The 18,373-nt window shown below is 32.6% G+C and overlaps 1 protein-coding gene across 4 annotated transcripts in view; it reads left to right on the forward strand.

Annotated features, from left to right (window-relative positions):
- osp (myosin phosphatase Rho interacting protein outspread) overlaps positions 1-18,373 on the forward strand; it is a 255,383-nt gene that overhangs the window by 182,460 nt on the left and 54,550 nt on the right. For 3 of the 4 annotated variants that reach the window (XM_081751269.1, XM_081751271.1, XM_081751272.1), the window contains exons 9-14: positions 1,431-1,571; positions 3,018-3,179; positions 6,130-6,323; positions 7,580-7,825; positions 9,299-9,488; positions 11,852-11,977. In XM_081751269.1, coding sequence (XP_081607395.1) covers positions 1,431-1,571; positions 3,018-3,179; positions 6,130-6,323; positions 7,580-7,825; positions 9,299-9,488; positions 11,852-11,977 — 1,059 coding nt within the window. The remainder of the gene's footprint in view (positions 1-1,430; positions 1,572-3,017; positions 3,180-6,129; positions 6,324-7,579; positions 7,826-9,298; positions 9,489-11,851; positions 11,978-18,373) is intronic. The other variant, XM_081751270.1, reaches the window with a different exon arrangement.

Genomic DNA, 18,373 nt, shown 5'->3' on the forward strand with positions numbered 1-18,373 from the left:
ATAGTGTTGTTTTTCTGAATATTGATTTGTTTCCTTTTATTACTCATTTGTTGATACTGACTCTTTAATATAGTATTAGGTCTTAAATATGTATATATTGTAATAAAACCATAAACTACAAATTAAAAAAAAATATTATTTTGCATTTTGCATTTAGCATTAAAATAAAAGAAATATATAAAATTATAAATACCGCAAAAAAAAAAAAAAAAAAATCATTGTTTGGTTAAAACCAACTCCATACAAAATTACAAATACCGAAAAAAAAAAAAAAAAACATTGTTTGGTCAAAACCAAGCAAAATATACACTAAAGTAAAGTATAACTACAAAAAACTTTAACTGTCTATTTTACATGTAACATAATATTAAAAGGTCTCTAAAAGTAACAAACAAATATCTAAATATTTAAGTACTCAGCTTATTTCTGTTATAATTAGCTTAACATTAAGTAAATCTAAAAATTATTTATTATACAATTAAGCTAACATACTATATCTAGTTATAAACTCAATACTCTTTAAATGTTCACAAATAAATAATTATGTTGTTACAAAAATATCTACTATACACTATACTACCATTATAAATCAATTATTTCATTAATACAATATTGTCATTTATGACAATAACAAACTACAACCAATAGTTTAATTTCACTCTTTTAATTTAATATATAAATTCGCTATTCCTGTTATAATTTATATAACACAATTTGCAATATAATACAATTTATTTTAATCTTTATTTCTTTAATATTTTAATTTTTTGACAGTACAATATATAGATATGGAGAAAAATGAGGAAATACGGGAAAAAGTGGCAGAGAAAAGAACGTTATCTATAATTAAAAAGAGAAAAGAAACTGTAACTTTGGAGGAGAAACTAAAACTATATCTAAAACAATGAAAATTCAAAAGAAAGGAGATTGTCATTGCTGGTCTTTGTAAATTCAATACACGTAAAATGATTCTTTTGTCAAATCAAGGAGATTAGCGAGGGTTTGCGGCACACGAAAACTCGTGTTCATAACAGCAATGCAGTGTGATACATGTTAGCATAGCAGCAATGTGGTTACAATTATATCATCATCATAATATAATGATATTATAATAGGTAATTTGTAAAAGAGAAATATTTTTGAGAATATACCAAATTGGAAGATGTCCGCTTCAAATACGTATTCCAAATAATGTTTTTCCAATTAAAATTGAGTGGATATCATCCAAAAAGTCAAAAAGAAAATTGACAGGAGAGAAAAAATGTGAATTTAGAAAAACTGTCGTCCTTCGATTCTCATGTAAAATGATGCAATTACATTAATCTTTCTTTCCAAAACAAAGCGAAAAAACAGGTAATCGCGGTAATTGCGAATTTATATGACGAGTAATGTATTTATTTTTTCCTGATATTATATTTCTTTATGTTCAGGTTCGAGGAGATCCTGATGGTTGTGGCTTGGATGCCGTTACGCAGTGCTATACTAGCAACTCGGAACTCAGGGTAGATCTACCAGCTGAAGATTTGCTCAACATTAAGAAAGGATGGCTCATGAAACAAGGACTCACCAAAGTAAGTCTTCACTTACTACATTTATTTTTTCTTTGTAATTTTCATTCTGCATGATGGATTATTGTCGAATATTTTTCAACAATATCCATTCTTTATTCTGTAGTTATGTTTTATATTTGAGTGGAGAAAAAAAATGCTTGATGAAGACTAAATTGTATTCATGCGTACGCGGTTTACGTTCAGTAGATTACTTTTAACAGAAATGAGTGATTAATCTCAATATAGGCACGAATTAGCAGCTGTTTCTGTACTCCCAGTTGTAGTAGAATGATTGTTGAGATGTGTGGCCTCAATTGAATAATAACTCCACCTACAGTTTGTTTGATTCATGACCTATTTTTAATTTCTTTGTGGGAAGTGGATATGTGGGGAAGTGGGATCCATTCATTTTGTCAGACAGTGTCAATGCGCTGTAGAAGTGGATACGTGCTAAGTGAATTACTTTAAGTCACATCTTCATTGAGTGGCATAGTTTGGATTAGTTTATTTATTTCGATAATATGAAGATTAATCCTGTTAAAGTTAAAAAGAAGCGACGACAAATGAGGTTTTAGCTTCTAGATAGTGAAAGCTAGCTAATGTATATAGGTCTAAGTGCAAATTTAATTTAAGTATATAGTATATACATGTACCAAATTTCCATACCGGAACGTCGGAAATATTTAAGATTGACGAGATTTTGGTTTAAAAACTGTCTTACACGTGTTGAGGAAGTATTATTCGTAGATTACAATTTCCTCTTGTTAGATTTACCTTGCATTTTTCAAAGCCAAAGATAATGCCTGTGCTAAATTTAAATGTCACAACATTTCAGAATAGATTATCTTTCCCTTTGGCTTGATAGAAGTATACTAGATAGTTGTAAAGGAGACTATGGTAGAATAGTTTATGGTTTTAAGATGAGATTGAGACGTGATGGCTGGGGAGGAGTGATGATGATGAGGCGTACTTCACTACGAAAACTGATGAGAGACCGGTATCAACACTGCTTTATGAGAAAAGGATCGTTGGTATTTTCAGAAATTTGTGTGATTGAGAGGAGACTCCCCAGAAAGGGTTCTGCAAGTAAAGGAACGGTGGTGGCCTTATAAGCCGAAGCAGCATATGAAGCAATCCAATGTTTGTCTCATTCACTATTATAGGGGCCGAAAATTAGAGACGATACAGTTGTTCAAAATTGTTTGAATGATTGGCTATGTTCTTTACCAAGAATTTCTTCTCGAAAAGTGGTAAAAGCTTGTGAATCGCTGGAATAAAGATGCCTGTTAAGAAAATAGGAGATTATTACACCGAAAAAGAATGAATATCTTGGTATTTCTGGAATAAATTTTTTTGAAGCTATACTCGAATTCACATTATTTATTGATTTACGTTGGTATTAATATTATTGATATATAATTTTATTGATTTAACATTGTAACGACTTTTGCTATTTGTTACCTATAGGAGTGGAACAAATATTGGTTTGTTCTTCGTGGTTCTGCCTTGATGTACTACCGGGATCCGAGCGCCGAGGACAACGGCATCCTTGATGGAATTATAGATCTTAGCCTAGTGCAAAGGATAGATGAAGTCGAGGTTGCGAGAAATTATGGATTCGAAATCACGGTGAGTAGAAGTTCTTAGTAGGTCCAGAAAGATGAAAAATGGAATGATTGATATTTCTTGACTGGTTTTAAATGGACATTGAAATAAAACTTCCATTAGAATTGCATTATTTGTTGAGAGTATATATTATCCATTTATATTTGTTAAGGTGTCCATTAACATCAATATTTTGGAGACAGTTACTTTTTTTCCGAAAGAAATTCTTGACTTTATCACTAATTTAACCGAATGAATTGCATTTTTTAAAAAATGTGTATAGTATTTCTAAGTCAAAAATTCAAGTTAGCAATACGATTAGTCTCCCTAAAACATTTATATTTTAAAACGTAAAAAACAGAATAATTTGTGTTCATAATTTTGAACAAAGTGAACTGAGCCCCGAAAAGTGCATTTCGGTTTTTGTTCTTCTGAACGGTTCGACTGATCTGAATAAAAGTTTTCACGGGCATCAGAACCATCAGTGATGATGATAATGAAGATTATTATTATTAATAATAGTAATAATAGTAATAATAATATTATTAAGTGACACAAGGAAATAACCACAAAAAAAAAAAAAAAAAAAAAAAAAAAAAAAAAAAAAAAAAAAAAAAAAAAAAAAACCTTTTCCATAGAAATCGATGAAACAAAACAATTCCTAAAAGTATGCATCATTTTTACATGTATGTTGGTTAGTGTTATATAATTAAACAATAACTTCTTTTTTTTATATTTGAAAACTAGCACATTCATGTATACAGTAATACCTTTGCGGAAGTCGATCAATGTGCTAAGGATTTACTTCATAGTGAATAGGTGGAAATTCTTTAGAGAAGGTTTAACCGTTTCGGTCTAAGTTTAGCTTTCGAAAGCTTATTTAGCGTATCGTATGTTGCTTTAATAGAAAATACCAGATATAAGGAAGTGATGAAAGAAGATTACATGACTACGTTGCATAGCTAAACTTCTCAATACTACAATCCATAACAGGCTGTAGTTGATCAAACTGCTTTTAGTTGGTTGATGTATTGTTTGTATGTCTCCCATTGCCCATTTTTCATAAACTAATAATAAGGTAAACTAATAATAATAATAATAATAATTTAAACTGGAAATTACAGACTTACGTGTCCAATTACAATTTCCATAGAGCAAAAATAAAAACATACAAATTGTGAAAATAAACTTATTGTTAATGTAAAATTGAATACAATTAACACGTACACACACACAAAAAAAAAAATGCAAAAATCATATATAAAAAAAATCATATACTTATATAAAAGAGAAAAAAGAATGTAATACTTTCAACCTGCTTATAAAATAAGTGTACAAATGTTTTTGAATAATACTGAAATTCTGTTCAAAAATGTCAATAATATTAGCAAGATCATTGGCTGTTGACAGAGGTTTACATATGGGTACACCATTAAGCCAGTGAATAGGTCTAAAAATTTTGGGATTTCTTGTATGATAGCTAGTTACATGCAGAGTTACCATTGACAATAAATTCAAATTACCATGAAGAATTGAGTGCAACATTTTGACATCAACAATATTCCTTCTTTCGGACAACTTCAACTTACCCAATAATAATCTACTTATCTAAGGGTATACCTTTATAACATTTGAATTTCCAACGTAGCCAGGTGAGAAAAAGATTTTGAATCGTTTCCAAGGTATTTGATATATGATATGTACTTCTATTCCATATATGTGAGCACTATTCTAGATGACTTCTGACAATAGAATAATAGAGAATAAGACAGGTTTTGACAGAATTGAAGTCTTTGGGCACCCATTTCAGAATGCAAAGATTCTTTTTCGCTTTAGAAGTTATATTCTCAACGTGTTGTTTAAAAAGTAATTTACTGTCAAGTACAATGCCTAAACCTCTAATAGTATCTACAGTTCTAATTGGAATATCATTTACATTATAAGTAAAGTAGATTGGATTTGCTTTGTTCGGGAAATTCATTGATTAAGTTTTCTTACAATTTAACGGTAATACATTATTTTTAGACCGATGTAGTTATTTTATTAACATTGTTTTGGACAATCAAGCAATCATCCAGATTTATAATGGTTTTATAAATTTTCAGGTCATCTGCATACATTAAACGTTTACAGTCTAGATTTTCAGTTATATCATTAATAAACATAAGGAACAGAAGTGGTCCCAGGTTTGAACCTTGTGGAACACCGGATAAATGTTGTATAAATCAGAAAGACTACCTTTACTACTACTACTACTACTACTACTACTACTACTACTACTACTAATAATAATAATAATAATAATAATAATAATAATAATAATAATAATAAAAAGTAGAAAATGGCATTCGAAATAACCGGCATTAAACTCGAAACATTAAAAAAAAGGGAGAAAAACTTTTTTTTTTTTTTTTTTTGGAAAGCCGGCTATTTTTCTTAGCCTTTATGTCTCTGTTTGTAATATTCAGTATAATTGTGTAAATATCTCATATTTGTACCTAGGTATATCTCAAATTTTGGGTTAATAAATGTTATCATCTTTGTCAACAGAAAATTTTCGCAATAAAATATATTAAATTCGAAAATGATTGTCAGAAAATTAACACTATAATTTTAATCAATTGTGCAGAGCTAAATTTTCGATAGTATAGATATAATCTTATAAAATACTCTTGGGAACAGACCAAGGATTCCCATTACCAATTTACTTCTACATTTCTTAGCTTAGTAATGACACTAACAAAATACAATACGAACACAAAGTTTTTAAATTAATTTCTTAGCAGTCTAAAACTGATAGTTGAATTTTACATCATTTAATAAGGTTTAATAATAACTTTTCAGTTTACTGTCAACTAAATGATAGTGTAGTGAAATAGTATACTTAGTTTTGGTCTGTTTTCCGGACCTTGAAGCATCAATTTCCATTTTATGTTAAAGAACACTGTACATTTTTTTTTTTTTTTTTTTTCAGACGTGGGACGAGAAGAAGTACGTACTGTCTGCAGTTACGGCAGGCATCCGGGGTAACTGGATCCTGGCTCTTCGGAAGGCGGCCAATTTGAAGGAGCCAGTGGATCATCCTCTGACTTTGGGAGAAAAACTGGAGAGAGAAATTGCTAGCATGAAAAAGGATTATGAGCCTTCGTTGGTTCATTCATCCAGCAGGTAAATAATTATTTTATTCACGTGTCGTAGCTCTATAGAACTCACTGAAGAAAAAAGAGTGTTAAAAACTGTATTTATAATAAAAATGAAAATTGAAGCAGTTAATTTTAGAGATAAATAGAAATAAATAAATAAATAAATAAAAGATAAAAAAATAAAAATTTTTATTTTGAGGTTGAACGAGTAATCTCGTTTTTTTTTTTTTTTTTTTTCCTCCGTTCCTTAAGTGAAATAATAATTATGTTATATTTTATTAAGTGTCTGGGTGAGAAAGAGAATATACAGCGTGGCCCAAAAGTAGGTATACACCCCTGCATTGATCAAATATAACATTCTAGTTTATGGGTTTATTTGCTTCGGCTCCTCCGAGTTTTAGATATAATTAAAAACACATTAAGAACAAATAAAGAAATTAAGTCTGCCTAATGGATAACAATAACAAGTGATATAAAATGCAATGAGCTGATCAGTACAGTACTGTATACCTAGTTTTGAGCCATCCTGTATACCAAAACAGTTTTGTGTGTGTGTTAGGATTAGGATTAGGAATTAGATTTCTGGGCTGTGGGCTTCTAAGGCCATTTATCCCATCACGTATATGAGGGATAACGTCCCTCGGCAAGCACACTATCCGATGAAAGGGAAGGAAGGAAGGGCCTGGGACCATTATTTTAGGTACCATCCCGGCATTTGCCTGGTGTGAATGAGGGAAACCCAGGAAAAACCTCACTCAAGATGGCTGGCTTGAAAAAGCTATTACACTTTTTCGAGAGAGTGTCTCCACCGGGAAGCGAACCTGGGATCGCTCGCACCGAAGGCGAGAGCATTAGCGACTACACCACGCGGGAACACAATATATGTGTGTGTGTGTGTGTGCAAGTACTTCGACATTGCTATTTATTGATTATTATTTAATTTATTTTATTTTACTTATATATTCAAAGGACAATTTATTACCAGTACTAAAAATTGCCTAATAGTAAATATTTCAATATAGCTTGTAGTTCGAATGTTTTCTCACTAGAGTAGATAGAATGTTATTTCATTCACTTGTTGGATTACATAATTAAATCAAGTGTAATTCATTATAATTTATTTAAGTTCATAGCTTATTTTATTAATATTTCAATGTTGCTCTAAACGATAATTTACATACTATATTTAAAATAAGCGTTTTTTCTCATTTTTACATATTAAAAATGATACTTCATAAAAAACAGCAATAAAAGAATCTTGTTTTCACTTATTTTATGTAGATCGAGTTTCATCTCTATGAGAGCAGAGAAAGAAGTTCCAGGTCCATCCACGCCACGGTCGATTTTTTCTTCGGACGAGGAGTATCGTACAGCATCAGAGACATCTGGTGGCCGCACCACAGGCAGCGAAGAATTCTTTGAGTGGGGCGATGAGGAGGAGGGCTGTGTAACTCCTACGCTGGCCCTTCTACCACCATCACCTCCACTCAACAGAACACCTATCTCCAAAGTCAAAGAGAAGGCCAGGTGAGACTGAGTTAAACGTTGTAGAAATGAAAATGGTCATACATGCATGCGAATTACTAGAAATATCGAAATCCTGCCTCAGTATTGCTTTTCTGCAGCTTTTGAGTCTAGATCCATTAGGGTTTTAAATTTTTATTGTATTTACTTTTCTCATAATTTTAATCTTAATCACTATAGTCTTCATTTCTAGATTTCTTAGGGAAAAAATCAAAGATTTGGACCCGAAACCTCGAAAGGAGCAATACTAGTATAGGAACTCAAAAATCAAATAATTATTTCGAGACTTAATTTCAAATTCCTAAAGTTTTTAAGGTGAAACGTTATTGTGTTGATAAAGAACAAATTTTAATAATAGCTAGCTTGATCGGATTTTTTGCATCGCAGTCGAAACGAATTTACTTCCCAACTTCGTTGTTTTTAACTTTTATTGAGGTTAACATAGGTTCAAAAAATCATTTCAGCATTTCCTTGAATTTCAGTGAAAATTTTAAATTTCAATGGCGTAACAGCTACTTTTTTATTGCTGTAAAAAGTACTGGGTAGAGAAAATGCCTTATCCGCGACATTTCTTCCATGTGGCTAAAGAGAAACCTCTATCAAGACAATAGTACAGCGAATTTCTTTAACACGAAGCCAATATGTTACCTCTTGTGTTAATAAAATATTGTATGATACATATCTAGACGTTTAAATCTTTTTAAGACATTTGGTAACTGCGCTACAGGGCATGCATGAATAGTTTATTATCTACTTGCAAAATGCTTTTAAAAATACATTACACTGTAAATACATGAACAGTGCGTGTATATATAGTATTGTCTACAATTACGGAACTCTTAAAGAATTTCAAAAGAATTCTGTTATACATAACTATCGTGCAAAGATTAAAGATAAAACTTCAGTCAAGACTTATCAAACGATCAATTATCTTTAATTTAGCTGTAGTCAGACGGAAATTCTCTACCTTTTTAAAATGTATCATAGTTAAAGAAATTAAAACATATAATCATCTTCTAGCAGAAGTAAAAGAACTAGCTGAAAATAAGACATATAATGAAGTTATCCGAAATATATGCTAAGAGCTTCGTTTTATGCTGTAAATGAATTCATATAATCAGATTTGAAAAAAAAAAAAAAAAAAAAATACCTGAGTACTGATGCATCTGAACGAATTTGTACATTTCATTGATTTTTTTTAATTTCATTATAAATGTAAGTTCACACAATAATTTTATTGTATTTTCTCGTATATAAATCTTTTAAGGTTTGTACATTGGCGTGTTTTATATTTTGTACAAAATAAAGTTGAAGGAACGTAATACATAATTTGAATTGCAGTAAAATTGATCTGCTTTCTTCCGACTCTTTCAAAAATTGTATTTGCTGTATTATATCTAGGAATTGTGCTGGTTGTGGATTTGTAAACATGTAGTAGTTAGTATTTGTTATGATAAACATGATGATTTTTCATAGGTCACGCTCTAATTCAAGGTCCCGGGTTGTGAAACGATCAAGATCTTCGCCTCCAACGTCGAGAAGAAGTACGTTAGATAGTCTATCTCTGTCGCAGAGCGACGACGTCCTCAGCTGCATCGGAGACCGAGACTGTCTGGTCACCCATTATTCGGACTCAGAGGAGAAAGCGGACATTCAGACAGACAGGGTATATATGTATATATTATATACATATTTTGATTTTCTTTCCGTATTTACTTGTAACTATTCCAGATACATAAATATGTAATTGTTTCAGATCACATATTTGTTTACTTTTAACCTTAAACAAAGCAGACGAGCTATTCGAGTGTCTTTTACGCTCTCATTTTTTCAAATTGAAGTATAACTAGGATACCGAGTGACGTTGTCAATACTCCATGAATAATCAAAATTGTTATTCCATTTTCGAAAATACCTTCCTAACAAAACTCACCCCTATTAGTAAACTGCTTCTTCTGGATTTCACTTTCTGTTTCAAATCACCTCTTCAGTTCTTCGGGACTGCAATAACCGGTAGTCCTTCAGGTAGGCGGCTAAGGAGCTCATCTCCCTTTCCATAGAACCTCTGCTGTAGATGATCGATAGATCACTGATTTGCCGTATGGGAATGATGTTACTGTATAATATACCTCGGATGAAGCAGGCCTGATTTTCTGTTGTGATTTTGCAAAGACCTATGGACTTCGATTGGGTTTATGGGCCAATTTCCATTTTTTGATTATTTTGACCTGGCAATGATTCTTGGAGCTGATTTTGATTCTCCTACAGACTTGTGACCGCGGAGTGAAGTTTGTTGGTGCCTAGCCATACTGAATGGAATGATGCTTTGAAAAGAAAAGCTAGGAATGCAGCATGTTAGTCCTCCAAAGAAGCCTGGCCTCTACCATGAGCCGGTAGAACGGTGGTCTCCTTAAAAGTACCCAGTCGAGGATAGAAGTGGCGCTGGCTCCTTGCATATTGGGCCTGGAGTCATTAGTCAATTTCTTGACAAGGGTAGTGGTACGTAGTCCCTGCCGGCCCAGTTAGTTCACCAGAACGGTGACGGGGAAGTGGAGATTATGGTTATTTATATAATATGGCACAGCACCAAATATACTTAAAAGACAGATACAAATAATAAATTAGAGAACGTGAACGGGAAAAATCGTGTAACATGTCCCGCGATATTTGATTATTAAAGGTGCAAAGTAAAAAAATGCTGGTACTTTGAATAAACTTTCACAATATATTCAACTTAAGACATTTGCAACATACCACTGGAACTTTTCCACAGGGGCATATTTGCTAAGTCAGAAATGGAACTCTTCTTATACAGACGGTAAATGACAACCAATCAAAGTTATTGCTCAAATGCACCACATTGGGCACAATATAAGTTGAAGCACATCATCAACTTTATATCAGCAAAAGCGTGATTACTTGTTTTCACCTTCGAAGCTTGTCGGAAGCCGAGATCAAGAACGAATTGCTTGAGCAGCATGTTTTGGACGTTAAGCGAGTCCACACCCATAAGAGTGGCGAGCTACAACCGAAAAATTTCTATATCATTACGTTTAGTATTTCAGATCTAGTGCCAATCTTACTATAGCATATTATCGCAAAGATAAGACCATACATTCCCCTTCCTATGCGTTGTTTTAAATGCCAACATTTTGGCCATTCATCTACGTTATGAAATGCTTCTGCCATTTGTGGCAATTGTTGTGACGCAGCACATGATCCAACATAACTGGCAGTCACGCCTAAATGTACCAATTATAAAGCAACACATCCGGCTTGGTCTTGTGACTGTCCGACATTCAAGGACGAAAAAGTAATCCGTGAACTTACGATTACTGAAAGGATTTCGCTGCATTGAACCGGCACATAATGCTTTTTCATCTGCTGTGAAATCTACTCATTCGCAAGAAACAGAGACTGTTGTTGTCAGCGCTGACACGTAATCTCCCTGTTGCACCAGCAATGAACACTACACAGCAGCCACCAATATCCATTGCTTACATACCAAATGGATGTAATCAATAAACAATAAAAGTAATTGTACATCTTCGATGCGTACAAGGCTTTCTCCTGAAACTTCGCTGTATTTTAATGAAAAGATGTTCAGAAATGTTGTATTACATCATAAGATATATTTCTAGGAGGAGTATATCTAAAAAGAATATGTAAAATTCTTCTTAAGTTTTAAACAATGTATGGAACTACTTACGTAATATATAAATGTGTTCCGTTGAAATGAGCCTGTATTGCCGTGGGAAAGAACAATTTGCATATGCAACCTTGACATATAAAATAAAATGTAAATATACTAATATTTTAATTTGCATTGCTGTAGTATACGATGCGTCAAAATATAAATGTGTTCTTTTAAATGAACGAGATCTTGTGAATTAAACTCTTCACATAATGTATTCATGAATACATTATATGACGTGATCGAAGATACAGTAGAGTACTTACGACTTTTTAAAAATATATATATATATATATATATATATATATAATGTTTTTTCTCCTTCTCTTAAACAGAAGTCTAACATGTTGTCTACAGTGGGGAGCAGCACAGGGACTCTGACACCGTCGGGAGATACAATGCTCGTAGAACTACTGGAGACGGAGGTTGAATCGTTAAAGGCGCAGCTGGAGCAAACACAGGTAAGCATTCTTCGCTGTATTTGATAGCGTCTTTGAATAGTTGGAAATAGAAAGTAACTTGTAGGTGTAAATTAACAACAGCAAGTATAGGATTCCAAATCTGTCTGTTGGTGTATTCAAACTTTGCATTTGAGTTGAACAGATCTTACTATCATAGTTGAAGAAAGAAAATTAAATAGTAATGAAACAATACATTTTTAGGGAATTGTTTATTAATTATGGGCGTTTAATTTTTCTAGCATTTATGAAGTCTTTAGATGAGGTCACCCCTGAATCGTGGAGATAGAACAGATTTTACTCGAAATAAATAAAGTCAGTCTTATATAAATGAATTTTTATATATTATCATTAATATATTATATCGTTAATTTTTTAGTTTGTTTGTAAGTACTGTATATGAAAGTTACACATAAGTTGGCCGGCCTTCTTAATTGGGAAATAAATTATATTTTTAAAAATTCTATACTCTTTCTGTTTTGAAAGCTAACCAAAAAGGTCTTGGCGCTTTTGACATTCCATTAATGATGAGGTTATAGAAGAGGAAACGAAATGACGTACATGCTTGCCAAGCAATCGGAATCTAGTCTGACCATCGAACTTCAGTAATACGGGCACGTTGCGCACATACATCAGTCATAGCTCGTCCAGTGTTGAAGAGAAATTAAGATATCGAAGCAGCTTGTTCGTGTGTGTTGATTGTATGACTTTAAAATGGGCCTCTCAGCTGCCGCATCAAGTCGTCGCATATGCGAGGCATTTGAAGAGAGGGCCGTACTCTGAACGAACATACCCTCAGGCATTAGTTCTAGAAATTCAATTCCGGAGATGCGACTCTTTCGGATAAACCTCACAGTGGACGACCACGTGTGTTGGTTGACGAGACCCTGAAAGTAGCAATCGAGGAGGATAGTGGTCTAACGTGTGATGAACTTTCAGAAAGTTATATGTTTCCGTTGAAACAATCAGACTGCACTTATATAAGATAGGAAAGTCATACAGATTAAGCAAGTGGATGCCCCACACATTGTCGGCAGCCAACAAGGAACAACGAGTGACAACCTGTTTGTCCTTGGTCACTCAGCACCTGAACACACGTCTTTGATCGCTTGCTCGCTGGTGACAAAAAGTGGGTTCCCTATGACACTCTCAATAGTACCAGACATTGGTTGTCGCCACGTGACCCTGTTCCTCACACCTCAATACCACATCTACACCCACGAAAAGTTCTCTCTGTATGGGTCAGCAAGTAGTGCATTACGAGCTCCTTCCGCCTGGTCAGACCATCACTGCTGACCTGTACTCTCAGCAGTTGTGAAGAGTGTACCGTGCATTGCGACAAAAGGAGCCAGCATTGGTGAATCGCAAGGGTGTGCTGTTCCTGCACGACAATGCCAAGTCACATGTGGCAAAGAGGACCCGGGAGATCCTTCACCAACTTGGCTGGGAGACACTGTGCCATGCACCATATTCACCCGGCCCTGCACCAACAGATTACCACCTGTTTCAGTCCTTCGACAACACCTCCGTGGAAAATTCGCAAATGAAAGAGATCTGCGGAACGCACTCACGGATTTCTTTGCATCCACGACTGCCAAGTTTTATCACCAGCTGCAGGAACGTTGACAAAAGGTTGGATGCTGATAGAGATTACTTTGAAGCCTAAAGGAACATTCCGTCTACTGTATTACTCTTTATTTATCACTGCTCTAGAACGGCAAGAACTTTTTTGGTTAACTTGTACATATTCAATGATAACTTTTTATAACTGTAGCAAGGTAAAATAATAATAATAATAATAATAATAATAATAATAATAATAATAATACAAACACTTACAAACTGAATTGGAACTCCTGCAAGTATAATAATTCGGGAAGTATTTTCAGCGTGAAAGAATTCATACATGCCTATAACGGTAATATTTGGTTACTTTGTTAGAACCAGAGGTTGTATGGTTTAGTAACTTGAGATTAGTTTGAAGCTCGTGTTCCGGGTAGGGCGTACATTTTCATGATGGGTTAAATAATGGAAGCTTAGCATAATTTAAAATGCAAAGTTAAAATTATAATATTAAGTAAGTTTATAATCCAATAGAAACAATTTAATATAAAATTAAAAACAATCATAAAATTGTACTTGAGATAAGGATTTAATCTTGTTTATACTTTAGGGAGAGAACTTGGTTTCCTGAAATTATTGTCTGAGCACATTTTAAATGCATTTGAAATTATTTTTTACTTCATTATTAGTGTAAATACAACTAAGAACAGGGAGGGAACGTTCTTTTGATTTAAGTTGACATAATTTGTAGCAAGAGTAGGCTAACAAGATAAGTTTGTGCTGGCATATTTGGGTCCTTGGATTTCAGTAGTCATAGAACACAGATCCGTGCAGAGTGTGTATTTTACGTTCAGTTTATTATTTGAAATCAAGTCTAAGTTCAGAACACGATTGGACACCAATACACCAATACTGTTTGGTAGAAACTTAAATGCTTGTACGCGATATTAAGTTTACGAAAAGCATTATTTTATTCCACAGAAACGAATATTATTTTATTATTATTTTATTTTATTATTTTATTTTATTCCATTAGAAATAAAGTCCATAGTTAAGACCCTCTAAAGGCAATGTTGGAGCATGGTGTTCTGAACGCTTAAGGCTGAAAAGCATAGCAACATATATTGTTCAAAGACCACAGAAACGTCATCACAAACTTGCAGTACTTTTCCCTGCTTATCTTGTTTCGCAGCGGTATCAATCTAAAACAGGCAACCGAAAATTCTCCACCATGTGTAAGTTAAAGGATTGTCGTAATCCATTATAAGGGTTGTAGTGAATATGTTAAAAATGAAGCAGAATACGTTAGGTGAAAACATATGGATAAATTCCTTTCTCTAACACTTGTTAGAATTTATATGAATATATGATTGCAGATATTGATATAAATGCTAATACGTGTTAAAGAAAACAATTTTGAAATCAGCAGTTTGCCATCGGGAACATAATGTCATGCACTTCTGGTTAGCTATACTTAGGAAAGTCTCTGTATTAATAATATTTAAAGTTATCCTCTGTGAATTATGAATAATAGAGCAAATCCTTTGTGTAGGAAAGACCAAGGTAACATTCGTTAATATAAGAACGAAAGGTAACATTATGTGAAATATAGAAGAAGGAAAAGAAATTGGTTCTTGATCAAACTTTCAATCAGAAGGTGACATGGATAAGTCGACATAGTACTGCCCTTTTGTGCTTTCGTTCAGAAAACTCTGTACTTTGTAATTCAGTAGATACAGTTTACCATAAAATGCGTCATACATAAAAGATATTTGGTTTCCCTCAATAATTCAGTAACGTAAGTTAATATAACCTGCATTGTTTTTTAGGAGAAACTTTGAAATAAAATGCATTTACTTAATTTTATTACTAGAAAGCAACGCATTTATTATTATTTACATTTCTTAGTTCTAGTATTTCAAAGAATAAATAGCAAATCGTAAGATATTCTTTGTAATTATGTTTTAAAGGTTTTTCTTTTAAAGAAGACAAAGGTATTCACTTCCTACAGTTCCAAATGAAATAATTTTTGCTATATTGTATTCAATGATTACTGATTTTACTTTCGTGTTTAGCATTTGTCGCTTTTGTTTCAAAATGAGTATAGTGAAAATAAATTAGTTACATTACTTGTAATAATGCTGTGTTGAAAATTAATATTTTGGGTTACATTATAACTTGAACTCATTTCTTTCGTACAATATATCCAATAATTTATAAGAAATTCACATGATATTATTGGCTGACAACATATTAATCAACAAGATGTTCTAATATCTTTTTCTTGAATAAAATCAAGCATGCAATTGTATGTGAAGAAGCCAGAAGCTGTGTAGATTAAATAAATTTCAGCATTAATTTTAATACATTACGCTTATTAACATGATAAAATGAAGAACTTTATTGTTATGCTTATTTGTAGTATGTGTTCACTAATGAGTAATATCAAATATATAATTGACATTTAGCTTTTATATGCATTAATTAGCTTCAGGCTTATGGAGATTTAGATTGTCAGCGAAGATATAAAATGTAATAATAATATATAAATATCTAAATTGTTTTAACTGTCGTTTACTGCACTGTACTTTCAGTCATGTAAATATCACTTACTATCATTAGTAAACCACTATAAAATGATCCACAATTGTTGCACAGTACAATACTTAGTTGCTTCACTTGAGTATACAAGCTTATTAGTGTAAAAAGTACTGTAATTTATTTGTTATTAGTTTCTTTCATCGTAAAATTTAATATGAACTAGAAGGGATAGGAATTTGGTTGTATTTTGAATTCTAGTTAAATCACTGGAAGAGAAAATTAAATTTCGAAACTACTAAAATAATAATCGGTACAAATGATTAGATATTTATGAATAAGCTACAGACAATTCAACTTTATTCAAGATGAACAGGCTATTAAAATTTCAAACAAATAGCCAACAATCAGTATTTTACGACAGTTTAATAACATTTTAGAATATAACAAATATAAGGTACCCTCGTGATTTTCTTGTTTTTTATAGATCGAATACGAAAAAAAGATGTCAAATATTCTGTTTTCAGGTTTCTTCATTCTCTTGAAATCCTCTTCAGAAGTTGGTCTTTCTATTAGCTTTTCTTTCCCATGTCATCCAACATGGTGCTGAAGACTATATGAATATTTGATATTCACTATACTTTTTCTTTTCTACTCCATTTCTATGACCTCGTTCTTAAAAAGACGATCTATAAAGACCGAAAAGCTTTATAATTTGTTGTGTAAGAAAAAAAAAAAATATTACGATCCTCACGAAGTAACATGCAAAATATCTTCTATTTTGTTTACAGCATGTTCGCGTTGAAATTAATTTGTTCTAAGTGAATATGATGTGCTTAGGCAGAGTTCCTACTGGTCGGGGAAGTTAGGAAAACTCAGGGAAAATAGAACAGGTCAGGGAAGCTCAGGGCAAAAGAACTGGAAATTAGGGAAAGTCAGGGAAATTTTATAAAATATATTTTGCTAACGTTAATTGTACGCTAATTTCAACTTAGCCAACCATTATCAGCTATATGAATATATAAGAAATATCGTATCTTCAGAGTAATTGATTGTCAGACGTTTGTGGAAAGATATTAATGATCACAGTATGGGACGTTGCTCAGATTTTTATGTTAGATAAGTGGAATGTACGTATGAGCAATTGATTACTATTTGTCTCTATAGAATAAATGTTCTCATATATAAATATTCACAGTTATTTATTCCTTATTTATATGTCAACGTCATCCAGCACCTATCATGAAAGTCAAGGAATTTTGTGGGGAAGTCAGGGAAATGGATTTCTCTAGATCAGTAGGAACCCTGTAATGGCAACTAATTGTAAAGTATGTATTAAATTTGTTGCCTGTAAGCATTATTCTATTAGGTAAAAAAATCTAGTTTGTCTTTATTGATTCACTGTCATCAATCCGAGTATACTGATCTTCATTAATTTGCGCTTCAAAGACTTTAGTACCACATCAAGACAAATAGATAAATGTATAGACGCATTATGATCTCAGAAAGAACCAAAAGAACAGAATCTCTTTCTTTTTCTGTTCACCTCTAGTGCTTGAGGTCCCTGGTTCGATCCCAGCTCGCGCCAGGTAGACTGTGTTCGTGGGTTTTCTCAGGGTTCTTCCGTTTCCTCCCACTTTATTCATTCCACCATTGCATTCATATCCCATCATCACCGTCTCCTTTATCCTAGTCGGCATAACCGTGAGACGTAAAATTAAAAGATTCGATTCGATTCTTTTTCTGTTCGTATTGTCAAGTCTTTATTAATTGTTATTAACTTACAAATCGTTCAGCGACCATTTACTAGACTAGCCTTTTTCTTTCTTTAATTTTGTTAACTCAAACTATATTTAAAATTGGGAATTATAGTTCCAAAAGTAATACGTGATAGAAGTATTTAACAAATTATCATAATATTCGGTATATTTCTGCTATTTGTGCTTTAATTCAAATTTATTTATTTGTAAACAATAGAGATACGACATAAAATAGTAAACTGCATACATGCAGTTTTTATATTCTATCCTTTGCAATATAAAAAACATAGTCCATATACTATTAGAAATGTTTCCAACACTGCTGATTTTTGCTAATTTCTTTGTTTGTCAACAAAATCCTAATTACTGGTTAGATTGGTGCACTAAGTCTCAGCACGAGTCCTAATTTTAAAACCTAATCACGTGAAGTATTCAACCACTTGAAAGTTTGTAATTATGTGTTGATTGCACCGTCAGCTAAACATACTACCAGGAATTAGAAGGGAATGTGCGGCATAGTTAGCGTAACGCCATTGAA

Source organism: Thermobia domestica, chromosome 3 (genome assembly GCF_964235325.1).
Source record: "Thermobia domestica chromosome 3, izTheDome1.hap1.1, whole genome shotgun sequence".
Taxonomy (NCBI): Eukaryota; Metazoa; Arthropoda; class Insecta; order Zygentoma; family Lepismatidae; genus Thermobia; species Thermobia domestica.